At 35.6% G+C, this 27,064-nt stretch overlaps 2 protein-coding genes across 2 annotated transcripts in view; one reads left to right on the forward strand and one right to left on the reverse strand.

The window, feature by feature from the left end:
* The window catches only part of ATAD5 (ATPase family AAA domain containing 5), a 36,514-nt gene extending 23,657 nt beyond the window's left edge, over nucleotides 1–12,857 (reverse strand). Inside the window, exons 1-6 of the mRNA XM_039886038.1 lie at nucleotides 12,423–12,857; nucleotides 7,984–9,899; nucleotides 7,246–7,354; nucleotides 3,294–3,458; nucleotides 2,728–2,854; nucleotides 2,112–2,193 (exon numbers count right to left, since the gene is read on the reverse strand). Of these exons, the coding sequence (XP_039741972.1) occupies nucleotides 2,112–2,193; nucleotides 2,728–2,854; nucleotides 3,294–3,458; nucleotides 7,246–7,354; nucleotides 7,984–9,899; nucleotides 12,423–12,488 (2,465 nt within the window). The 5' untranslated portion in view covers nucleotides 12,489–12,857. The remainder of the gene's footprint in view (nucleotides 1–2,111; nucleotides 2,194–2,727; nucleotides 2,855–3,293; nucleotides 3,459–7,245; nucleotides 7,355–7,983; nucleotides 9,900–12,422) is intronic.
* A 6,876-nt stretch (nucleotides 12,858–19,733) lies between these two features.
* CRLF3 (cytokine receptor like factor 3) overlaps nucleotides 19,734–27,064 on the forward strand; it is a 30,183-nt gene continuing 22,852 nt past the window's right edge. Inside the window, exon 1 of the mRNA XM_039886027.1 lies at nucleotides 19,734–19,952. Coding sequence (XP_039741961.1) covers nucleotides 19,836–19,952 — 117 coding nt within the window. The 5' untranslated portion in view covers nucleotides 19,734–19,835. The remainder of the gene's footprint in view (nucleotides 19,953–27,064) is intronic.

A 27,064-nucleotide genomic window follows, 5' to 3' on the forward strand; every position in this document is an offset into this window, starting at 1 on the left:
AAAAGTTAACTATCTATAAAATATCTTTTAATTTAATTTGAAAAGATTTAATCAGCTATGATGTTAGCTGGTCAAATTCTTTTGCTTATCATAAAAACAAGTCTATCAGTGTTAAATAATTAAATAAAAATAAGCATATATAGAAAAAAATGACTTCAAAGACATCCACAAAATGTGAACACCTACCATCCAAAAGCTCCAAGAATGCGTAGCAACTGGAACTCTCATATTTGTTCCATTTATACGATGGAATAATCACATGGGAAAGTACTTTGGTTTATTCTTATTATGTTAAACATGCACCTACCTAATGACAGAGCAATTCTACTTCTAGGTATTAACTCAAGAGAAATAAGAACATTTGTCCACATGTGTATAAGAATGTTCATAGCAGCCTTATACTAGAAATAACCCAAATGATCATCAATAAAAGATAAACAAATTGTGGTATATACGGAATACTACTCAGCAATAAAGAGACTATTGATAATATTATCTTGACTGAAAGAAGCCAGAGACAAAAGTGTACCTCTTATATGACTTCATTTCTATGAGATTCTAGAAAAGGCAAGCTAATCTATATCAACAGAAAGCAGACCAGAGGGAATTGCATGGGATTATGGGCAGAGGGGACAGGGATTAACTGCAAAGAGGCATGAAGGAATTTTATTGAGTGATGAAAATGTTCTGTATCTTTATTATTGAGTGATGAAAATGTTCTGTATCTTTATATACAGATGTGAACATTAATTCAACCTCAAACCATTTATTTAAAATGGGTGCATATTACTGTATATACATTATACCTGAACAAAGTTATGTGTGTGCATACTGAGCAAAACTAGACACAAGTTATATATATATATATATATATATATATATATATATATATATATATATATATATATATATAACTTTATATACATATAAAGTTTATGTGAAGTTCTAAAACAGATAAAATTAGTCTATAATAGAAATCAGAATAGTCGTAACCTTTTGTTATGGTGGTGGTGGGGATAACAGAAAAAGAGTAAGTAACTTTCTTGGAGTAAAAGATATATCTTGATTAATGCATTTATCAAAACTATATGCTTAAGATTTGTGCATTTAACAATATATCTCAATAAAACTGAAATAGAAAAAAAATAACCTGAACCCATAATGTCCCTAAATTTGGTATTCTTCCATTGTACCATCTACTTACATAGACCAGAACGTAAGTGTCATCCTTACACCTTTCTCTCTCGCACCTCAGATCTAATTAATTATCAAGTTTTTAAATTCATCTTCTAAAATCTTTTCATACATCATTTCCAACACCTGAGTACATAAATCCATCATCTCACACCTGAATGTCTGCATCCACACTAAGACCTCCTCTGTTCCACTCTTTATTCAATAGCCAAATTAATCCAGCAGTCAGATTAAATTTTCAAAATCCAAATGTCCATATTCATCCTGGCACCCACCTCTCTAGCCTAGTCTCACATTCCTCTCACCTCTCCTCTCTATGCTCAAGTCACACTGGCATTCTTTCAATCTTCTGTATTTACAATGTTCCTTCCAGCTATAGAGACTGCACAGACCATTCCCTCTGGTTGGAACACTTCCTTCCCTTGATGAATTCCTGCTCATCCTTCAGTTCAGGTGTCATTTCTTCAGCAAGGCCTTTCTTAACCAGACCAAAATTACTTAATATGTAATAGTACTTTGTATCTCTTTCTTAGCACACTGCAATATTTCATATGTTGGCCCAGTAATATTTAATCATAGATTGTTTTTCTTCTAGAGTATAAGCCTCAAGCATATAAGATATGTATGTTTTGTTCCCCGTAATACATCCCTAGTACCAAAAGCAGTGGCTGGTACACAGTAGGAATTTAAGTATTTACTGAATAGGTTCATAATCAGCTTTTTGATATTTATGGTTTGCCTGTTTATTTTTCCACTATTTTGTCTGAAGATGGCCACAAAATGTTTGCAAAAGACCAAGATTTTTCAATTCAGTTGCAGCACTGTCACTATTGTCATCTTTCTCATCAATGTAAATTAATAAGTACAAAATACATTCCATAAAACATTTTGGCATTTAAAAATTTATATGGACTGACCTGCTTTCATCAAAACCAAGGATAGGATCAGCTGTTTTATGAGCCTTTCTGGTAAGAAATAAAGGAGCGACTTTCATTTTCCCTTAGAAAAATAAATACTTAGGTTAGTATTAATGTTTATCATCTCCACTAATCTCCAGGTACTTTCAAAATTATATCTTTTAAACTTTCAAAAATTATATATAATGATCTGGTCTTTCAATCTGACAAATCACTATCAGAATCCCCTGGAGAACAAACATTTTTTAAACTACAGATTCCCACAACCCACCTCTGGAAATTCTTAGCAAATGTGTCTAAGGAAAAGAACTAAAGATTTAACTTTTGTTCAAATTTACCCAGATGATTTTGATGATTAGTCGTCAGGGTTGGGAACTTCTAACTTAACTGAGGATAAATATATACAGAAATGCAATAACTTAAAATATGCTCAGTTACCCTTTGCAAAACTCTTCACTACATTATAACCTTACTTATTAAAATAGAAGTATTTAATACAATCAAAAGTTTACATTTTATAAAACAAGAGATTAAATTAGAATGAGAGCATTAGGAACAATATAATTACCCCCCAAACATTCTAATGTTCATCATAAATGTTATTAAATCTGATTACCAGGTACATTTTTAGGAGTCTTGTTAGGTTTTTTTCCTAGTACATCATTTAGACACTGAAGCTTCTTCTGATTTGTCTCAGGATGCTTTAAAGAAGTAGGACTTGAATCTATTATTATTACAGAGTCCTAAGACAGAATACGAAAAAAATGTTTAAAATGTCATACAATTAATGTCATTAAAATTTCAAAAGGATTACAGTGCAAAAGCTATAGACATGATAATTACATGAGCAGCTCCATATACCTCGCCATCATGAGATCAAAAACTGAAAAAGGTGAAAAATGCACCATTTGGGGAGAAATTAATAATTTAGTGTGATTAGAGCCAAAAGTGTGTACACGAGTAAGGGAATTGTTTTGAAGAAAGGGAAAATGTAGTTCAGCTTATGAAAGATTTTGACTGAATAAGGATTCAGACCATATTTATAGACAAAGGCTTTTAAAGCAGAACTGAAAATGATATTCTTTCTACCACCTCAAGGCTGTCTTACAATTATACCTTATAACTTTATCCAAACAGTAGAACAGGAGAAAATTTATACCAATAAATATTTGTTATACTTACCTCTGTGTCTGACATTTTCTTCCTTTCAGGAAGAGTATGATGTCTTGATGAACGCCTTAAAGGTGTTGCTATTTCTTCAGCAGCTTTTGACCTGCTGATGTGTAAAGCTTTTGCTTTTTCAATCAATTGTTTTGCTTTTGATACATTTTTTGAAGTATTGATTGCCTAAACAAAAATTTAAAATATTAATTTAGATCACTGGCAAACACATTATATTTCATAATAGAAAAAAATAGAAAAGGGAAAATGATGGAGACAGTAAAAAGATCAGTGGCTATCAGGGGTTAAGGGGGGAGGAAGGGATGAATAGGCAGGGCACAGATTTTTAAGGCAGTGAAACTACTCTGTATAATACTATAATGTTGGATACCCGTCATTATACATTTGTCCAAACCCAAAGAATATACCAGAACACACCAAGAGTGAACCTTAATGGAAACTATGGCCTCTGGATGTGTTGATGTAGGTTCATCAATCTTAACAAATGTACTACCCTGGTATTGATAATGGGGGAGGCTGTACATGTATGGGTGCAAGGAGAATATGAGAAATCTGTACTTTTAGCTCAATTTTGCTGTGAACCTAAAACTGCTCTAAAAAAAAGTCTATTAAAATATTTATAATAGAAAAACACGATCACAAATCACATTAAATAAAAGAAATGGTTATTCAAATCTTACCAAGGCAATTAAATTAAAAGGTGTCTAGTTATACTTGGTTTGCCTTTATTTCTTACTTGAAATTTATCCAGATAAATACAACTACGTTTGTGAAAAACACTCAGAAAAATGTCCATAGTATAGATTAGAATTGTTGGTTATTTCCCCCACCATCTTCATAGCATCTATTCTTTGACTTTAGTCACCTCAGGCCGAATCCTTTGGAGATATCTGAAAAGGTATTACATATGGAAAAGAGAACCAGATAAGAATAAAATCTGGTCTTCAGACCAGGCTCTGCCATTGATGTGCTAAGTGATCTCGTGCATTTAAATATTATCTTCCTGATAAACTGCTTTTCTATCTTCTGAGTTCTACAGGTTTTTATGTTTGGATTTCGAAACACACACAGGGCAAGGCGCAGAACAGCTTTACATTATATGATCTCTTTTAAAAATGACAGATGTCTATTTAAGCCTAGGATAAAGTCTGGAAGGAGAAACATGTACCTATAAAAAGTATATAAAACTATATACTTCTACTCTGTTTTTTAAAGAAATACCTGCTGTTTGTTAAAACCTTTAAAATGTTTTTAAAAAACACATTAAAAAGAATAGGCACAGATATTCAAAACACATGTAAGAAGTTTAGGAATGTTATGGATTTGCTGCTATAGTAGGAGAGTGATAGATTTTTATTGTTCTACTAGCAAAACTTTTGGCAAGCTGATGAACCTACGGTCAGTTAGTATTCAAAATAATCCACCTCAATTATAACAACTCAATTATTGAAATAAACTGTTATATAGACATGTTTTAGTGAATGTTTGGAAAAAAAACACATATATATTCTGGCAAGTAGTATTGCTATTACTTGAAACCTGTGTTTTTTCTAATAGTTATTTTTCAGATAAGTTTTAAAAATATATAGAAAAACACAAAACAGAAAAATAAATTTAAAATCAATCATAATTTTATCACCTCAAAAATAATCATTTCCAATACCCTACTTTCTAACCTAGCCACCTATCCTCTCAGCTCCTACGTGGTTACTCCTGACTACTCATGGAACCTCAGTCCTGACAGCTCTCTACTACTTCCCTGTTCAACAGCCTCTATTCCCTACCCAGCTTAGATTACACTGCATGTGATTTCAACCACTTTTAAAAATTTTCTCACCTTCTTTGGCCCCATTGTTCTTCTACCTAGAAAAGAGTTCAATCTGTCCTCCTCCTTTCTGCCTAACCTCAGGCAAGCAATTTTACCTGTGCATTCACCATTCCACTAAACTGCACTTACCAAGACTCCTAAAAACCAATGGACACTTCAATTAATATCTCACTAAACCTCTCTGCAGCATTTGACAATACTGACCACTCTCTCCATGAAATGCTTTCATGACATCAAATTCTCCTAGTTGTTCTACCAATTCAGGCACTCTTTCCATGTTCTCTCCCGCTCATTCCTTAAAGACTGTGGAGTATCCCCAGGGTTATCTTTGGATAGCTTCTCTTTTCACCAAATACACTTTTCCTGCATCATCTCATCCATTTTCAGAGTTTTAGTTACCACCAATATGCTAATGACTCCTTCAGCTTTCCCTCCAGTTCAAATCTCTGCAAAGATTTAGGACCATGGATCCAACTGCTAATTATAGATGGTTCTACTTGGACATCCCACAAGGACCTTGAATCCATTTTTCCAAAACCAAATTCCTCATCTTTCTCCCAGACCTAGTCATCTTCCTATCTCAGTGAAATGCAACACCATCCACTCAAAAGCCAGAACCCTGGGTATCACGCTTGACTATCTCCCTAATACCTAGCATATAGTATTGCATTAAATAAATACTTATGGAATGAAAAAAATGAAGCCAGAGCCATTCTGCAAATATCTGTTAAAAGAGCCGTTATGAATATCAGGCTCTTGGAAAAAAAAAAAACAATTTACCTTCATTCTCAAAAAAGCATGAAAAATCTCTCCCAGAAAATCAGACTAAGATTTTCTCCTAGAGCTAGTAAATGAGCCTGGACAAAGCTTCAGAAAACAAGACCCTGTAGTAAGAGGTTCATTGACAGATGATTAGTATGAGATAAAATAACTGATCTAAGTAAATTCAGATAAGGGCCCCAATTTGGATACAATAAATTTTGAGATCTGTCTTGCTAGAAAATTTATTACTGAGTCACAATTCTAAGTAGTATATGGTACAAAACAAGGCATGGTTTTTCTAAAATAAAAGTTTAAGTTATCCTCCAGAATTAAACTAGGTAGAATAAAATATTTGACATAAAGTACACTTCAGAGACTTTCAACCTTTAGTTGTGGTATAATCAGCTAGATTCTAGAGTGCTTTCCAATAGGCTAAGAACCATCTTTCTAACTACTTATAGTTGTGTGACTCTAGGAAAGTCACTTCCCAGAGTCACATATAAACTTCATGTTTTCTTAATCAATGAACTTGAAGTTTCTTCATCTATAAAACAGAGTTAAATTGTTACTCTATGAGATTAATGATATAAGTACAAAGCACAATGCCTGGAATGTGATAAGCAGTCAAAAAATAATAACTGTTAAGTAAAAACAAGAGATACCAACTTTCTGTAGCAGTAGGTTTTACCCAGGGATTATATAAGAAAAATCTTGTTGGCTTTACAAAACACACATACCTGTACCTACTCACCGTGGAAAGAATCCAAATTCTAATACTCTACTTTCCAACCTAGCAGTTTATTTCCCCAAAGCAGCTATTTATATATCCTACTTCTCCTTTTACAGGAGTGGTTTTCAATTGAGGGTGGTTTTTTTTCCCCCCTCCAGGGGATATCTGGCAATGTCCGGAGACATTTTTGATTGTCATAAATAGGGGAGATGGGTAAAGGCAAGGGTTACTGCTAAACATCCTCTAATGCACGAGATAGTCCCTTACAACAAAGAATTATCCAGCCCAAAATGTCAACAGTACCAGGGCTGAGAGACCCTCTTTTTTACCCTCTAATCTACATAAATAAACCAAACATTCAATCATGACCTATTGGAATGTAACTCTAACAACACTATTTGTAAGTAAATTATACTCTGTCCTCATCAACTGCTTTCATCTCACAATAAGATATCTTAATATCTTAATAAACTAGCTAGAGGAAACAGAATAAGTGAAAAGTAATATAGGGCTGTAGTTAATCGATCCATGAAATATGTGAATCTTCTTGTAGCGTATTACTTCCAATAGTAGTAGTTATTGTTTTTTAGGAAACAGAATCCACTTTTAGGACTATCTAATATTTCAATTACCTTTCTAGTTTGGGAGGTAAAATCTCCATCAGTTGCTTCAGATTTCTTGGATCTTTTCTTAGATTTCCTCTTAGATTTTTTGGGACTGCTAATTCTGGTGAATTTCATTCTGCAAAAAAAAAAAAAAAAAGATATTTAGAAACAGTTCCATGAGTATAATGTGTTAAGAACTTCAATTAAATACAGAAAAGAACCAACTAGGGCATCAATTTCTGGACAGTTCTAAACAGAAATACCCCATTTGTTTCAAACTACTGATTGAAAAGTAAGCCAAACTAAATGTTAAACTTAAAAAAAATAAATTATTTTAAAAATCATGTACCTTACAGGAAGTTAGCCCCTAAGATCACTCTTATATTAGCCAGAACCAGCATGCAAGTATATACCTCATTGTGTATAGCCTAGTTTACCCAATAAAGTTCTAAGACTTACTTTTTAATCTCATGTTTGTTAAACGCACAGAATTCATATTTAAAGATATTTCTCCAGAGATTAGCAACTGTAATGAATAAGGATTTAGAACTCATCTAAAATATATCTAGAATTATTCTAAAATTAGGTCTGACTTTATATTAAATGTGGGAAATTTTCAGCATTTTTTGAAACAATTTTTTCCTTATAAATCAGCTGTGTTCTTGAAAAAAAATATTCTCTAATACTTGAAGTATTTTCCTTCCCAGCTAACGGTATATGCATAATATTTAAGAACTTTAGAACAAAAACAAAACTTTACCTTACCTAATAGGGCTCTCTGAATCAGAGGATACTATTATTAATTCCGCTGTATATAAGCTGTGCTTTTCTGCTAAGTTGGCTGCTTTTGGAGTGGAAGCCTTTACTGGACTACCATTTGGTGCATCTCCAGAATCTGTACCTCTAGTGATTATTGTAGTAGGCATGCTGCTACTTCTTGCAGATCTTCTGGTTGATTTGGGAGTAGAAACATTTACCAAGTTGTCTTCAGTATCAGCTTCAGAATGTATAACCTTATACTTAACTGGTGTGCTAGTTTTTCTTGAAGATTTGTTATACAGAGAGGAAATCTTCAGAGAGTCATCATTTGCTGTATCTTCACAAATAAGACTTTTACTGTTAAATAATAGTCTGTTTTGATAAACTTCTGAGGTTTTTTGTCTTAAACTCATTCTAAACCTATTTTTATTTTGTTTATCTGTAAAGGAAAAAGTTTTTTTCTTTTGAGTATTTCCCTCTCTATTTTCGCCTGGAGCAGCACCAGTATCCAATATTTCCTTATCTTTTTTCTTCAGTTTTTTACTTTTCTCCTTAGGAAAACTTCCTTTATCGGTGTGTGGCTGTGAACTGCCATTATTTGAAATCATTTGGATATTGGAATTTTCTATTATTTTTTTAGAATTATTGTCTCTTCCTTCCTCGTTTAAAGCTTTTTCACTGAGCTCTTTCTGCTTATCAAAAGGCTTTTTGACTCCATTTTTAAGTGCATCTGTTGCTGGCTGTCTAAATGCTTTCATAAACTGCTGTCTTTCTTCTAGAGTGCATTTTGGTTTCACACTTTCAGAAGTTCCAGCTTCCAAAACGGCCAATTCTAATTCTTCCTCCTGTATAACAACATTAGATTTTCTTTTCTGAATTGTCTGTTCATTCTCAGGGTCAGATAGACTATTTTCCAGTTCCAACTGCTTTTGTTTCAAGAAAATTGAGGCTATTTTTCCTGTCTTTTTGGGGGGAACAGAGTGAACTTGTGCAAGAACAGTAACTGTCCTAGAGAGGACTTGTTGGGAAATTTCACAGGTTTCTATAGCACTTATACAACCACCTTTGACTCTATCTTCAACAGTTTCAGAAGGAATGCAAATGGACATTTTAGAGTTTGATATCTGTTCCAGTTTATTTTCCTTGTGACTTTTTAAAAATTCCTCATATGAGACAGTTATTGTACTATCATTTAACTGGGCTATTTTTGTCATATTATCGCTAGAGTTTGCATCATTTGCAGTATTCTCAATTTCATTAATCGGGGAAGGCATTATCTGCTTAGTATCTTTAACATCTTTTTTAAGGAGAATTAGTTCCTCTGCCAAGGGTGAACTTTCAGATAGATCTATTATATCTCGGCACTTCCTTTTTCTCAATTTTTTACAATCATTTTTTGTGGTCCTTTGTTTAGGATTTACTTTCTTGGAACTTTTTTTGGTGGTCATAGTGCTTGATTGGTTTTTGATATCTTGAGTACTTTCTGCAAGTACTTCTACGTGTTTCTTGTACAGTGAAACAGAAGTGCTACTTTCCACGAAATCATTATTTAAACTAGAGTCTTCTTTGCTATCATTACTATTAATTTGAATTGGACATTCATTTTCAGTTTTAATGTTATTTAATTGATGAGACAAATTAACTCTCTTTCCTCTCTTCTTAAACTCTATATTTGAGAACATTTCCAAAGGTATTTTAGAGTCTTTGCTGCTGTCAGCAGGCAATGGTGCAGATGATTTTATCTTGTACTCTTGTGCTGATTGAGTCTTCTCATTTATGGGTGAAGTCTTTCTAAAATAATCCAGAATATTATTGGATTTTGGTGGAGAGAAAACTCTGTCTCCAGTCTTCCCTATTGGTGATAAATACTTTGTAATTGTTTCGCAAGATCTGTCATCATCTTTCCTTCGCTTTTTGCACACCTATTGATTTAAAATTTAAAAAAGGCACTTATTTCAAGCAAAATAATACAAAACATACATTTTAAACCTGGATCTAATATTTTACATAAATGGATAAAAAAGGAAGGCTCCTTTAGGTGATAACATGATATATCAGAAAGAAAGAGAGCTTTAAAGTTAAGCCTACATTCAAATCTCAACACATCAAGTTATACACTTATAATTTGCACACTTTATACCATATATATTTACATATTACACTTCGATAAAAAATTTTAAGGCCACTCTACTTATGTATAATTTCTTTTGGCCTCTGTTTACCCTATAACCTTTGAGTAGTACCACTCACCTCACAGAATTTATAATGAACACATTACATAAAAATATATAAGGTCTGATGCATAGTAAGGACTCTATGAATGTTAATTCCATTCCCTTTTTATTTTTTAGTTAAAAACAAACAAATTTTCTACTTCTGAGAATTAGGTACATAGTGAACAAACCTAGGATCCCAAAATTTACTAATCAAGTAAAAGTTATGGTGAAGGACACTTACCACAAATAAAACAAAATTTCCCAGTGTTTTACTTTGTTATTTAAACAGTTACTGCCTGCCTCCTACATTATTACCCTCAAGGTGACTATAATGTTAAAAATTTATATTTCTACCAGAGGGTAGTGGGGAGGGGAGAGGTAGACAGGGTAAAGGGGGTCAAATATGTGGTGACAGAAAGAAATCTAACTATGGGAGATGAACACTCAGTGTGTGTGTGTTCGCACGCGCGCCTTACTGTTAAAGTGGACAGATGAAACTTATTGGATTTCATTAACCAATGTCACCATTAAATAAATTAATTAATAAATAAATAACAGATTTTTTTAAAGCTTTTATTTCTGTTGGTCATAAATTAGCAACTTACATAACAGAAAATAAAATGCTTATTGGTTACAAAAAGCTCCATCAGTCTTTTCTTTAATTTTAACTTCCCTCAGTTCATTTGTTAGAATAAGTTTGCCAGAATAACAAGGACATTTTTTAAGAGATAAGAAATGAATGGGGGCATTATACTTCTAGAAAATGAAAACATATTGTACAGCTACCATGATTAAAAGCATAGTACATTAAGTCAAGCAACTTAATTAAATGAATTAGAAACCAGAAAAAGACATAGGTATATATAACAGTGGCATTCAAGTTAGTGGACAAAGAAGTAGTTACTAAATGATATTGGTACAGATTTCTAATCATTTAGATAAATATGAAGCAAAATAAATTATAGACAGATTAAAATTTTGTGTTAAAATTAAATGGTAAATGTATTAGAAGGAAATGATAAAGAGTTGTTAGTATTAATATTATTATTACCCTGAGATGGTATCAGAGACATAATACCATAGTCTGAAGGCAGTTCTAAGTCCAAGTGCTGGCTCTGACATCTACTAGTGTGGGACCTTAAATAAATTTACTTTTTCTAACTTAAGTTACCTTTAATTACTTTCTAACCTTCTCTCATCTGTAGAATACAGATAATGTATCACAGGATTAATATTAAGTAAAATAATGTGGATAAGCCCCTTACCCTTAAAATACTAAACAGTAAATATCACTGTGAAATAGGCTCTCTAAGCGGGGAACCAAAAGCAGAAACTTAATGAAAAGATTGATAAAACTGACCACACAAAAATTAAGAACTGTGTAATTCAGGTACCAAAAGTCCTTCTTCACACCTGAGACAAGCTGAGCAACTGCCTAGATTTAACAAACAAGTATCAGCATAACACCTATCAGCAAATAGACAAAATTTGATTCTAAAAAATAAGGAAGAGCCCAGTTAAACAGGCAAAAAGACACCTTAGCTCACCTTTAAAGGACACCAGTATGCATACTTCAGTTAGAATGCTAGCTTGAGATGAAAATGTATAAAAATATAGCAACTGTCTACTATAAGACTCTACTTGTCTATTTCAAGGCATTACAACCTCTTTACAACGACAGCTTAGTGTATTTCACTGAAACTTAGTGCAATTCATTGATGAACACATGAGAATAACAGTATGCCCGGATTCCTATCTGCAGTATATTAAGCTCTAGACAGCCAAAGTAAGCGATTTTTATAAAGTCCCTTGTTTGATTCCTGTAGTGACATTCTAAGTGGCATTCCTAGAACAGATAGATAGAGGGATGGACTAGTTGAACTTAAAGATCCTTTTCAACGCTAAAGTTCTATGAACCTATATCACGAACAGAAACTTACCCCGGGATTCTCCACATTTCTCCAGTCCAAAATATCAAGTTCCACCAGTATTTCAGGATCTGAGAACTGGTTATCTTAAGTCCTAACTTAACCCGGCCCTGCAAAGATCTCACAATCTCAATGTTTGTCAGGATCTATCATGACTTTAAGAAACGACACACTCCAGCAACTGTTCTACACAATGTCACAACTGAGGGCTCACCATGTCCCTCCTTTCCCCTCATGGATTCAAAGTCGGGGTCACCTTTCACCTATCCCTGACAGACGGAGGAAGATAACTCAAGCTCACCTCAATCTCGTAGTCCTTCACCGGAGGGGGAGCAGCTGCCGCCGCCATAGCGAGGACCCCCACCATCTCCCTGCTGCCCGGAATCCCGGCTCCTAGGACCTTGTACAGCCCGGCCCCGCATGCCTGGAAGCCATGAAGGCGGCCGGCTCCCGCGGGAACGAGGAGCTGGGCCGCCGAGTTTGTCTCGGACTCCCGGCGCCCACCCGCCCAGAGCGGTCCGTGGAGGCTGGGCCCAGGTCAAGCGAGTCGAACGCGGGAAGACGCAGTGAGAAAGCGCGGGCAGAGGGAACCCTAGGGCGCGGCCGGTGAGCGCGGGTTGTCCCCAAGGCAGGCACTTCAGGCTGAGAGTTCGGGAGTGGGGCCCAGGCAGAGAAAGCAGGCCGAACGCAGATCCGACCCGCGGGCTTCGGAGGGAGTTCTTGTCAATTGGGTTTTCGCGCCGTCTGGAGCGCAGGGGGCGGAACTTAGGATTGTTTCTGGAGGCTGCGCGGACGGCGAAGCGAGAGGGCCAAACTACATCTCTGGCGAACCTGTTGGAGGCGGAATTGTCGCACCGCAGAATTTAAAACCAGCGGGGACTTGGAGGGTTCGAGCTTCTCGAGCCCAGTGTCACAGGTGAGGACATGATTTGACTAACGTCTGTTAGTGACAGAATTAAAACCCTAAGCTTTTTACGCCCCAGGCTGACCCCTATTTAGAAGTGGAAATTTGAAAAATACAGAAAACGAAATAACAATTGATTACACTCCTTCCACTCTGAATAAAATGTCATTTTGGCAAGCGTTCTGTCTCAAGATGCGCCTATTCGGGGTCCGGCGTTTTGATTTTTTACCATTAATTGAACTAAGGAGGCATATCTTCCCATGGATTTCGTCCTCGCGAGCAGCTTGGAGACCAAGGTCATCGCCTCAGCTGGTTTGATCGCCTCAGCTGGTTTGCACTGTGTTCAGAGTCGTTGCAGGGTGCCAGTAGTTTGCTGGTTTGTAGTGATGATAATCTCATACATCATTTGCATTGTTTTCATGGATTTGTTTAGCTTTACTTTTTTTTACATTACAATTGCAGTTACATAAGTATACAGTATTTTGATTGCAGTTTTAACTGAATAGTATGTAAGTGCTGAAAAAAGACAGGTAAAAGGACATGTCAAATCATAATGAGAAGGCACCTGGTAAGGTCGGGCTATGCAAAATGATATTAATAATTGATGTAATTGAGTTCATCTTGATGGTATTTGTTATTGTCTTGACAGAATAAAGGGCACAAATTTCTTCAATGAAATCAGTGGTAATTACTTTTTCTTTGAAAAGTATTAGCCCTGGATAAGATTTTTCAGGAAGAGAGAGACTGCACTAAGTATATACTGTTTTGTTGTTTTGGTTTGGTATTTTGATAATTCATGTAGTGTAAGAACACTGCCCAAGGAGAAAATCGAGGAAGATGAGGAGGAACAGGAAGGGGTAGGAGAGGAGGAAAAGGATGTAAGGAGGAGAAAGAAGTGAGAAAATTACAGAGAAAAAGGAAAGTCTCTTTGACTTCCACCCACAACTTGGTCTCCATCCCCTTCACCCTAGTGATAGCCAATATTACCTGTTTGGTGGATAGCATGGCAGCCCTTTTTATACTTTTACATACATATATGTATGTACAGAAAAATCTTTATTTTTGTTTTTGTTTCTATAAAAGGCAACACTATAAATGTTACTCAGCAATTTGTTTTATTTCCCCATTCATCGTTTTCGAGAGCTATTCATAATACATGGAGATCTGATTCATTTCCTTTCATTTCTGAGCATTCGATCCAATAATGCACATTTTATGTATCCATTTCCTTAGTGGCAGACACTTAGTTTGTCTCTAATTTTCTCTTAGTCAATGATTCAATGAACAGTCTTGTCCATGTCTTTTTGAACACATATAATGTTTCTCTAGGATACGTACCTAGAAGTGGAATTGCTGGGTTATAGGGTCTCTGGCACCTTTTTATTTTTCTAAATCACCAAGCACCTAAACTGCATTGGATTATTAAGCATTTGCACTGAGTTTATTTTTAGACATGTAGTTAATATTTTATAGAACCCTTATTTAGGAGCTCATAGCATTTATCAATTTTAAATTAAAAGAGCTCTCACATTTATATACTGATTTAGCATTTTACAGTGAGCCCATGTCATTTTTGATTATCATCCCAATCTGATTAACCCCTACTTTAAAAATTACTTTTTTATTATCAAAGTAGTGCCTGTATTTGGTCAAAAAATATCAGAACATTACAAAACTTATGAAAAAAGCAGCTGACTTCTATTTCATACCCTAATTCTATATCTCAGAGGCAGCTACTTCTGAAACTCTTCTAGCACTATAAATACCTCCCTATTTTTAAATACTACTATAACATGCTAATACAGCTATTTCTTGAATTAACAATTTAAAACAGTATTAATAAATGCCCTGTTATGGCGGTTAAGGATTCAATTCTCTTATAACACCTCCCTCAACACTTCCTCTCCTCCTACCTTCCCAACATAGTTATGTTATAAAGATTTGTACACTTTGGGGAGTGGTGAAAATGTTCCTTATCTCGATTATAGTAATGGTTCCACAGGTATCTACTCAGCTTTGTTTATAATAGAAAAAAAAAAACAAACTAGGAACAACCCATCAACAAGTAAATGAATAAACACATTGTGTTACATTCATACCATGGACTACTACTCAGCAATAAAAAGAAAAGAACTATTAATACATGAAACAACATGGATGAATGACAAAATCCTTATGTTGAGTAGAAGAAGCCAGATGAAAAAAGAGTACATATGTATGATTCTATTTATGTAAAATTCAAGAAAATGAAAATTAATTCCCAATGACAGAAAGCAGATCAGTTGTTCCCTGGGTTCAGGGATTGAAAGAGGGATGAACTACAAAGAACTGGATTACATGGAAACTTTGGGGAGTGGTGGAAATATTCCTTATCTGGATTATGGTAATAGTTCCACAAGTATCTACTCATGAAAAAGTTCATCAAATTGTGTACTTTAAGTATATATATTTTATTGCAAATCTGTTATACTCAATAAAACTGTTTTTAAAAAATTGTTAAAGCTGATTGAACTTTTTTAGCATGGTGGTATACTCATTAGTGAGCTGTACTATAGTATGATCAGGAAATGAACCAGCATTTTCATGGAGAACTTCTCAATGTTAACAGGTCTCTGGGACCAGTTTCTCCTGCAATCTCTTTGGGGACAGGGGTGTTTATAGCTCATGCATTCAGTGGAAGCAATGGGGAGGGGTCACCTAAATGCATGGGATAGGGCAATGGATGTGGAATATCTAACTTTAACTGATGTCTCCTTTTTTCAGTCCCATATCTCACTGTCATGTGCTGTGCTATCCATCTATCCATCTATTATATAAATACTATGTGTTAACTATGAACAAAGCAACTGTAAACAAAACCAACAAAAATTCCTATCTTCTTAGAGTTTATAATAGTATACCCCCACCCCGACACTATCCATGGTTTCACATTCTGGGGTTTCAGTTACCCTCAATAACCCGTCTAAAAATAATAAATGGAAAATTCCAGAAATAAATAATTCACACATTTTAAATTGCACACCATTCTGAGTAGGATGAAGAAATCTTGCACATTCCTGCTCTCCTGGGATGTGAATCATCCCTTTGTTCAGTGTATCCACATTCTATACTCTACCTACCTATTAGTCACTTAGTAGCCATCTAAGTTATCAGACTGCCTATCTCAGTACTTGTGTTCAAGTAACATTTATTTTACTTAATAATGGCCCCAAAACATAAGAGTAGTGATGCTGGCAATTTGGACATACAAAAGAGAAGTGAAAAGGTATTTACAAATAGGAAAAAAACATAGCATATGTATAGGGTTCAGTCCTACCCATGTTTTCAGGCATCTACGGGCAGTCTTGGGACATATTCCCACAGATAAGAGGGGACTCCTATACTAAACAAATATCTATTGAATGAATCAAGGTATTATTAACTAAACAAAAAGCCGTGAGGAAAGGTACCTTAGGTGTGATAAAACTAAGTGGGAAGGGTGTAAGCGCTTGGAGATAAGAATATAAGTGCACTGTTTAAGAAAGAAGAAACAGACTACTTTGACTCAACAGGTAAGACTGAATAACATATTTGGAGATGAAGTTTTGGTTCAGGTTAAGAAGCTTTGACTTTAATAAGTATACATTAAAGGTTTTGCAAGTACAGTGACATTTGCAAAACATGTTTTAGGAAGATAAATGATAGAGGCGGGACTTGGATCTGTCTTAAGATAAAGTAGGGGTTGGCATACAGTACATTCTCAAATATTTGTTCAGCAAAGTGAATATATGTAGGATAAGTAGAGGGGGTAAATAAGGAAAAACCATTTGGCATTAGTCCAGGTATAATATGATGAAGCTTAAATTAGGGCGTTGGCCTTTACAGAGGTTTGACAGTGAGAAAGGAGAAAAGATAGGTTCAGGGGAATAGGAAAGTTTAGGCACAGATTGAGTCAGTAAAAAAAAAAAAAAAAGATTTATTAAATGTTCTTGAACATAGTACATTCTGTGTGTTCTCTAAAGCTAATTGAACAGAATCGATCCCCCCCAGAGGGCTTTACTACAAGAAATTTTTTAAAAATTAAAAAGAAAACTTCCATAAACCTAAGACACTAATCTTAGTCTCATTCAGCTTTACTTCCTTCATCATCTAACTGGTAGGAGACAAGGAACATGTATCTAATATATCCATACTATAGGAAAAAGTAATAATACAGAAAAAACTGAAAGAAATCTTATGAAACCACTCAGGCTTGAAATTTTTGGAAACATTGTTTTTAACTTTATAGCACAAGTTCCTAAAGAGTAAATACTCTGATAACACAGAGGAAGATTGAACACAGGAAGACTGATTTGGAGGTGGCAATGATAGAAACCAGCAGGCCATCAGACAGGGCTTTACAAAGTTAGATTTTTTTTTTTTCGTTTTATTTTTTAATCTTTGTGGCATCACATTGGTCTAGAATTGACTTTTCAAGTGTATCCAGAATTAACTTCTCAAGTGTATTCTCAGGGGCACAGATTTCTTATGCTAATAAGATAAGAAACAAAGGAACTTGCTAATTTATTTATTTACAATAAGAATGTAATTGTCAGAAAATTGCAACATCTGGAATATCAAGTTGTAAGCAGATAATTGTTTGGTAAACATGGATTCAGAATATTTGTTCATCTAATCAGCAAAGACATCCTCTTTCCTCTCCAATTTTTTCTCAAAAAGCTGCCAACTGTACTTATAGCACATACTGACAATTTTTTACTGACTATTCTTTTTGCATACTTAATACTACTAACACATTTTTTAGAATCAACTGGCTACAAGTAAGTCTTAGGACTTAGTTTTTAAATAGCAACTCATACAAAGAAATATTCCTGCAATCAACAATAATTAAGAGATGATTCTAATCTTGACATGTCTCTTAAATATTTTTATTAATGCTATATATTTTTTTAATTTTGAAAACTCAAATTTATAGAAATCTCAAACTTAACGGAAAAGTTGCAAATACAGTGCAAAAACTTTTTTCCTGAATAAACCTTTTGAGAGTAAATTGCTAACATCCTACAAGTACGTTCTATGAACTCACAATGTAACCATCAAAAATAGGATTTAACATTGATACTTTATTACCATTGAATCCTCAGAACCTTCAAGTTTATTCAATTGTTGCAATGATTCTTTTAGTAGCAAATGGATCCAGCCCAGAATCACATATTATACTGTATTGTATTGTGATATCTACTGACAGTCTCTAATTCATAAGTCTTTTTAATATCCTCTTTTCCACTCCTATTTCCTTATTCCCCATTAGTACTCTGGAGTTTCTCCCTCAATCTCTAACCCAATGCAAAACTCTTGATACTCAGCCTCAGCTTCCCCTTTCCCACCTGACTCTTCAGTCATTTCTCTTGATTCTATATTACTGAATCTTGGGAACCAGGTGGAAGACAACCTGCAGGTGAGGAAGTAAAAGCAAATCTCCCTCTTCATTGGTAGGTTAGGAGTATAAAGGCCAAGGCTGAGAGTAAATAAATATTAATATATTTTACTTTTGTCAGTCTTTCCTGATTCTACTTCAGTGGCCTTTTAATTTATTCAGAATGTTCCTAAATATCTTTAGTATATATTTATGACTTTTACATAAGTCAATTACACCTGAGTCTCCCTAGTTTTCCTGCCTGCCTTCGTTTATCTTGTATCCTTTAGAATACCTTCAGTTGCAAGTTACAGAAAACTCAATTCAGGCTGCCTTAAACAATAAAGGGGATTCATTGGCTAATACAGTATTTACTGTGTGTGGCTACCTTATCTTCAGGATAAAGCTAATTTTCCATTTTCTCCAGAAGGGCTTCCCTTTTCAAAATTTCTCTAGTTCCAAGTGTCATTTACTTAGCACAAAACAATGTGGTAGAAAGAGCTGCAGTCTGGCCCAGGAAAACTGGGATCTAGCCCCTAGCACAGATTCATTGTGTAACACTGAGCAAATCACATTCTGTTTCCTGGCTGAGGCAACTTTCAGTTCTAACATCCTTGGCCAGAGGTCAGCAAACTATGGCCCAGGGCCAAATCTGACACACCTCCTGATTTTTATGGCCTCTGAACAAAGAATGTTTTACACTTTTTAAAAAATAGTTGAAAAAAATTGCAAGGAATATTTTGTGACATGAAAATGAGGTGAAATTCGAATTTCAGTGTCCATAAAGTTTTATTTGCACAGCGTCCTGCCCGTTTACTATGTTGCAACAAAGACCTTATAGACCTTCAAGCTCCTAATTTTTACTCCTTGGCCCTCATAGAAAAAGTTTGCTAACTTTTTCTAGACTTCTGTAATGATTGCTATACCTACCGCTGGTCAACGCTGGTGCCCGGTTCATAGTAACATCTTAAAATATCTGCCACTGCTGGGATGTTCTTTTACTAGGGAGGTAGGACAATGACGATTTAAGAGCCATCTGGGTTGAAATCCCCACGGTTTCTTCCTCTGAGAAACGGAGATACAGGAGGCCAGAATGAGATAAGATGTGGGGAAACACTTCGTAAGGTGTAGTTATGCATTTTTCCTGTCCTCTACGCGTTGACCTGAGAAGCGCTTGGAGCCAGGAGGTGCGCATGGAGTAGGGAGAAGACCCAGTGAGCCTGCGGAGTGGGCGGCACTGGGACCCAGACGCCCGTGGCGCGAAGCGCGGCGCTTGGCTGTCAATCAAGGCCAACGTGGGGCGGGGAGGGGCGGTGCTTCCGCTTGCTCTTGGCCTCGCGGGGCCGCTCCGCGGCGCCTCGGGCAGTTGGGAACTGCGCTTGCAGCTGCTGGCTGCGCGGCCGGGCGAGGGGGCGATGGAGCTGGAGCCCGAGCTGCTGCTGCAGGAGGCCCGGGAGAACGTGGAGGCAGCGCAGAGCTACCGGCGGGAGCTGGGCCAGAGACTGCAGGGGCTGCGGGAGGCGCGGAGGCAGGTCGGAGGGCCGCGCCCGGAGGAGCTCTATGGGCGGGGGGGAGCGCGCGCGATGCCCCGCGGTTGGGCGAGGGCCATGAGGACTCCAAGAGGTTAGGATGTCTGAAAGCTCTGAAGGGAGAAGAGAAGAGGCTCAGAAGGTGCAAGGAGACCTGGCAGGCTCTGGGAGTGGGGAGGGTAGTGCGGGGGGCGGTGATTTTAAGGGGAAGAGACACGTTCGAGGGATCCAGGGAGAGTGTGAGGGGGCGTTCCCTAAATTTTGTAGGGCGGTGCTGGGGGTAGGCGTGGGATCCGAGGTTGGGGAGAATGAAGGATCAGAGCAAAACCCCTGGATGTCACGGAGGGTAATGAGTGACGAGTTGAGGGAGATGGAGATTCTTGGGAAAACCTGCTGTGGGGATGGAGACTGGTTTTAAAGAGCCTGAGGAAAACGTGGAGTGGTGACTTTGGGAGGGCTAAAGGTGGAGGCAAAATGAGTATTGGAAGGGAAAGATTAGGGAGAGAGTAAGAGATTGAGAAGCAGTAGAGTTAACACTAAATGAATGAGATTTAGTGCCTGAAAATAGTACTTAATATCTCATATGATCTTGAATGCATTAAAAAAAAAAACATTTAGCGTAACCCCATTCTAGGTGGTTTAGAATTTAAGGTAAAGCTGTGTTGGAAGAGCAAAAGAAGGAAAATGAAATATTTGAGGGATGGAATATAAAGGTGTAGGGAAATGGAAAAACAGATTTAAAGCGTACTGAAAGGAGACGCTAAATATACTTTCAAGGGACAGCAGTTATCTGTTCCCTGGGGACATGGTTTTCAAAGATATAAGAAAGCCACATGGTTTCTCTACACCCTGGAACATAGACAGAAAAATAGAAATAACCCACTGCCAGAGTGTGACAGATAATTCTCAAACTACTGTTAACATGTGATTAATGCTTTTTGAGTGAGTGGAATTCTGAGTGGAGTCATTTGAGTGAGTGGGATTTTTTCTACATCACATTTGATATTAATCTATGTTGTCATCCTAGTACCTCCCATCCTGCATTGAATCTGAAAATGTACAACTCATAGAAAAGTGCTGTGATAACAGTGCCTTTGGATGGTCTAATCATTAAGGATACTCAACATGCTTTAGGTTTTATGTATTTTATAATCCTTGTATAGCTGGTGTCATTCATAGTTTAAGAACAAAACCTTGTATTCATCTTGAGTTCCTTTTAAAAAATCTGCATTATTATTTTTGCTATTTTGAAATAGAGGTTCTAAATCCAGGACATTGTTTAAAAAGAGATTAAAGTATCTATTATTATATGACTAATGTTTCAGCCAATTAAGATATCTTATATGTGAGCAGGACTATTGTTTAACTACATCAGCAATTAAGAAACAGTAGAGTTGACATTAAACGAATGAGCTTAGGACCTGAGAATAGTACTTATTAATTTCCAGTGTGATATTGAATGCATTAAAAATATTTGTATGATCCCATCCTGAATGATTTAGTATTCAATTTCCAAAGCTATCTTTTAAATTTTATTTCCAAGAATTTAAATACAGGACATACTTTCCTATAATTTAGTAGTAGTTTAATATAGGTTTTTGTTGTGTTTTGTTTTCGAGGCCCAGTCTCTCAGGCTTGAGACAGAAAACATTAAGAGAACATCCATCACAGTTTGGTTTCTGATCACATTCCCTTCTGACTAGACTGGGTAATAGTGTAGTTCTCTTTGGTGAACTGGATTGTGTTTTGTGCCAGGGCTGGTTACAATGGCATCTCTCCTTAAAGCTAATTCTAGTGGATTGTACATGTTTGGGTTTGTGGAATAAGTCCTCTGTCAACTTGCATTTTAAGGAAGGTCTGTGTTACAAATATGTTATCAAAATAAGCAGCTGTTTTGTTTGGTGGTTAGGATATTTTTAGGGTTCTAGTCATTTTCAGAAAAACTGCATAAAATATATGGCTTTTTAGTCAAAGATTTTGCATGGGGTTAGGATGAGAAGAACAGAGAGGAAGGGATGTTCCCCTTTGTTTATATTTTTTATTCACTGATTTTATTTGGAAGGGGACATATGTTTTAATTGAGATAATTCACATACCATAAAATTTGTGCCTTAAAGTACACAATTCAGCAGTTTTTATTCGTTCACAAAGTTGTGCAACCATCACCATTGTCTAATTCCAGAACATTTTTATCACCCCAAAAAGAAATGCTATACCCATTAGCTGTCACTCCCCCAGCCCCTGGGAATTGCTAAACTTCTTTCAGTCTCTATTTGGATTTGCTTATTCTGGATGTTTCATATAAGTGGAATCATACACTATGTGGCCCTTTGTGGTTGGCCTCTTTGATTTAACATACTGTTTTCAAGATTCATCCATGTGGCAATATGTGTCAGTACTTTTATGGCTAAATGATAATCATTTTATGGCTGTACCACATTTTATTTATCCATTCATCAATTGATAGACAATTGGATTATTTTAACTTTTTGGCTATTATGAATAATGTTGCTAAGAACATTCATGTACAACTTTTAATGAGAACATGTTTTCAGTTCTTTTAATACGTATATGCTTAGGAATGCTGAATGACATGGTAACTTTGTTTAACCTTTTCAAGAACTCTTGGCATACATTTTATCTTTGCTTTTGTTTCTTTCTCTTTAAAAATCTCTCAAACTTTGTCTCATGTTAAGAAATCGTGTCTATGAAAGTCTAGAAGGAAGAGTAAAAATTTTTTAAGTTATTCTGTTAAAAACAACTGCCAGCATGTAGCAGTTTCTCCTCTTGTGGTTAAGTTTATGCCCTACCCTCTTCTTCAGAGAAAAGGAAGTTCTGTGTAGGAATGTAAAGGGTAGTCTGTAACTCTTACTGTTTAAATAAGTTAAAAGCTAGAGAGATGTTCCTTGTCTTCAGGAAATTAGATGTTTACAGCTAGTCTGGCTTAACCGATGTTGAAATCATTAAGAATAGTTCTCTATAGCTTGCTGGAATCCTTGGTACTAAGATGTAAATACCAAAGAAATTAACTCCCACTCTCCTTAAATACTCATTTGTTCATTCACTCAATGAATATTTATTGGGTGTCTACTGTGGGTCAGGGATTCTTCTAGGTCCTAGTAATACTGCCGTCAGAGAAATAGACTATCGCCTTCATGGATTTACTCTATCCTTTGATGGCTGATCATTAGACTCTTACTCCTAAAAACAAAACAAATGGGAAAAACCTAAATTCTTGTGTATTCATTTTTAGATTTTACTTCCATTGTGTTTTTTGTCACTTGTTTAATTCTATAGGGTTGGCATTCCTGCCTGTTGTAATTAGCAATAGCTGATCAAGATGTCACATGGTGATATCAGCTGTCCAGTCAGATATGTCTCACAGAGTGGCACTACCTTGATGACATTGCCACTGTCTGGGACCTAGTCCTTGAGCTTTGCAGATCTAGAAACTTCATCTGTGTACTTTAAGAGAGGGATTAATTTGAGGTACTAGAGGTGCCTACAGTGAGAAATACCAGTATTCTAGTCTGTGTATAGTTATATTTCACTCTGCAGAATGAATGTGTTGGCTTTTGTATGCTTTTTAGTTAGTGTGATTCAGAGTCTCTTAGGGCATTGACAAAAGCAGTCTCTGCTCTTTCCTGGGACCTAAGTAAGATAGTATTTTGTGAAGACCCTGCCCAGTTCTGGCCAGTGGTGTCCCTTTGATCCTTGCTGCTACAAGGGTGGTCCATGACCACAGCAGTGCCATTATGATCTGAGGGCTTGTGAAGAATGCAAGAATCAGGCCCCACCCAGACCTACTGAACCATAATCTATACTTTAACAAGATTGCCAGGTACAATATGTATACACATTAAAACTTGAGGCACACTGCGTTAGAGTATATCATTACCACTTCATTAGCTCTCTACTGATTTCTGTAGTTTAATCAACCACAGATGTGTTATAAATTGTTGTGGTTTATCTTCAAGATTAAAACATTGTTTGCAATATCATAGATTTGTTGGATAATTATACAGTAATATTCAAGTGAATAATTAACAGTCTCAAGCCAGTGCTGTCCTAGCATGTCTTAATGTCTGTAATGTGACCATTTGTCTTTCATAGTAGTTTCTTTTTAATTTTTAATAGTTGATTTCAGATAATTTTTTGAAGATTTAACTAGTAATGTTGATATTCCTAACGTACAACAGATTCTCAATAGATTATTCCCACAGGAGTTGAAAACACATAGCATGCTAGTTAAAGACCGAGACAGATATAGAACTCAGTGAGGGGAAAAAAAACTTATTTCAGAAAAACAAGGCAGGAAGTCTTAGTAGCTCAGCAAAGAAAAGAAAGCTATTATTGCTTCTTTTATCTCCCACTTCCCCTTCTGTTACCCATTTTCAAAACAGTCCAAAATCTGAAATAATTTGTTACTGCGCTAGTAACAATGTCCCTATTATAGTGTTCTAAAAAAAGGTTAAATCTAGAGTTGGGGAAAACCAAGAATGGATGAAATAATTTAAAAATAATTCATGATCCTGCTACTTACAGACAACCACTTTTAACATTTAACATTTTAACATTCCTTCTAGACATATTATTTTGCAAAATTGAGAGACCATTGTATATGCAACTTCATATTCATATCTTTTGGTTAGCATTACATCATTTATTATAAAAATTTCCCATGTGCAATCTAATTTTTAACATAGAGGTGAATAGAGTCTATTACATAGGTACCTATGGAGCATTTGTTGGTAGTAGGCTGAAATGTATTGATTCAAGTACATCAAAACACTAGAAGCAAAGCTCTAGAAGCAGTATTAAATAATTAACAACCAAGAAAAAATGCTGCACATATATTTGTGTAGAAAAGACCCTGTATATTTATATTGGTTTTTCAGTCATCTTTTCTCGAATAAGTCTTTTCACAAATTGTCCTTAAACATGACACCCTGAAAGCTACTTGTTGAATCCAAAACTGACTTGAACTGTAGAATAATACAGATGAGAATTAAAACAAGCATTCTGAATCAATAATGTTAAAATCAGTGATATTAATTAAAAAGTGCAAGTGTCACAGAAGTACCTAGTTTTTCTCTAATTTTTTTCCAATGTAAATTATTATGTGTGTATAATTTTGATAGAAACTTATTCTTATTACTATAAGCTTGGTAAATAATAAGGCTAATTTGTGATCTAAAAGGCCAAACAGATGTAGGATGGGTTTTTATTATTAAGAGGTATCAATGAATCACTTATATTTGCAGTTATTTTACTTTGTTAGTACTTAACCCTTAGCCATGAGGCCTTGAGAAACTTAACTTTCCTGATCTTCACTTACTTGCTTTTTGTTCAGTGAAGATAAGGATTGTACCTACTTGGCCAATGTGGGAATTAAAATAAGAAGTGTATTTAAAATGCTTAGCATAATGTCTGGGACATACGAAGTACTTAATAAATATTAGCAGTAATAATAATATCACTGAATATTGTTGTTATTCAAGGTAACATTCCCTACTTCTCCAATTGGCACCTTATTCTTGAAATGTCTCCTACTCTCTTTCCAGCAGAATGCTTTTTTTTGAGCTCTGACGGCAGTTTGTGGCTATCCTGCTTATATAATAACTTAATAGTACATTTTATTATAGTTACATGTGCATGCAACTATCTCCTTTACCAGAAGGACAGTTTTTTGAGGTCAGGACCATGCCTTATTCATCTTTATAACCCCAGTTCCTGGAACATACTAGACCTCAGTAAATACTGAATGAGTGCCTTTATGAATGTTAGGGGTGTCATTTTGCAGACTTTATTTTTCTGTTGTTCGTGGTCTTCATTATATGTACCCTATTCATTAATGCAGATAATCAAGAATTAAACATTTGTTTTATCATACAATTTGGTTATTTGTTGCTACATAATAAACTGTGCCAAAGCGTATCGGCTCATAAAGCAATCATTTCATTTGCTTGCTATTCTGAGGATTGACTAGGGCTCTGTTGGCCATTTCTCCTGATTTTGTTGGCAACACTCATGTAATTGCAGCCAGATGGCAGCTGAGACTGGAATGGTCAGGATAGAATGTTCACTTACCTGTTTGGAGCTTTAGTGGTAGCACGACTAGACATACTTCTTATATGGTGACTCAGAACCCCTAAAAGTGAAAAACAGAAGTTGCGAGGTCTTCTTAAGGCTGAGGCCGGGAACCGGCAGAGCATCAGTTTCACTCTATAGCTATGCACATATGACTGCGTTGCTAGTCACAGTCCCAGCCTGTTTTCGAGAGGAGAGAACTATACAAGGATATAAGTACTAGGAGACATGGTTTGTGGGTCTTTGGAGGCCACTAATGTAACAGACTATTAAATCATATAATAAAGATTTTCTTTTTGAAAATTTTCATGTAAGCATTAAAAAAATAGCCTAACCATAAGAGAAATAAGAAAGAAATGTAGCAGCACTCAGGAGTCTGTACGTGACTCAGACAATACAAATTTTCTGTCACTTTACTAGTTCTCCAATGCGGGCAAGTTCATCTCTTTGACTTATATGTTACTCATCTACAAATGCTTTCTTCATTGGGTTGTGGTAGAATTTAAATGAGACCATGGATGTAAGTATCTGGCACAAAGCAGGTGTTCAGTAGATGATAGCCGTTACTATATTGTTATTGCTATCATTGTTATTATTTTTAATGATTAATGTCTTGGTGTCAGTGCAAAGACAAATAGCTAAGGCAATACATTTCATTTGAACTGAGAAGAAACATTCTGATTAGCTTCTTCAGTTTCAGTTGACTATTTTATCTTTGTCTTTTATTTTTGATCATTATGTTCTTATTAACTAATAGTATTTTTGAAGCCTGTGTCTAATTTTAAAATAGTTATAGTTTCCTATTAGTAAAACAATTGAGAAAATAAATTCTTAGACTAAACTTGAAAGATAATTCTTTTCTTTTATAAAATCATGAAAATGCATGTTCTAGAAAAAAGAGGAGATTCCAGTTACTTAATTTCCTGAATTACACATTCTGTTCTGTTTTTTACTTTGATATAGCCACTATATATTGCCACTTAAGACCAGAGATGTCTTAAATCAGATTCTGCATAGGTTTTATG

The sequence above is a fragment of the Pteropus medius genome, unplaced genomic scaffold, assembly GCF_902729225.1.
Source record: "Pteropus medius unplaced genomic scaffold, Ma_sr-lr_union100, whole genome shotgun sequence".
In the NCBI taxonomy this organism is placed as follows: domain Eukaryota; kingdom Metazoa; phylum Chordata; class Mammalia; order Chiroptera; family Pteropodidae; genus Pteropus; species Pteropus medius.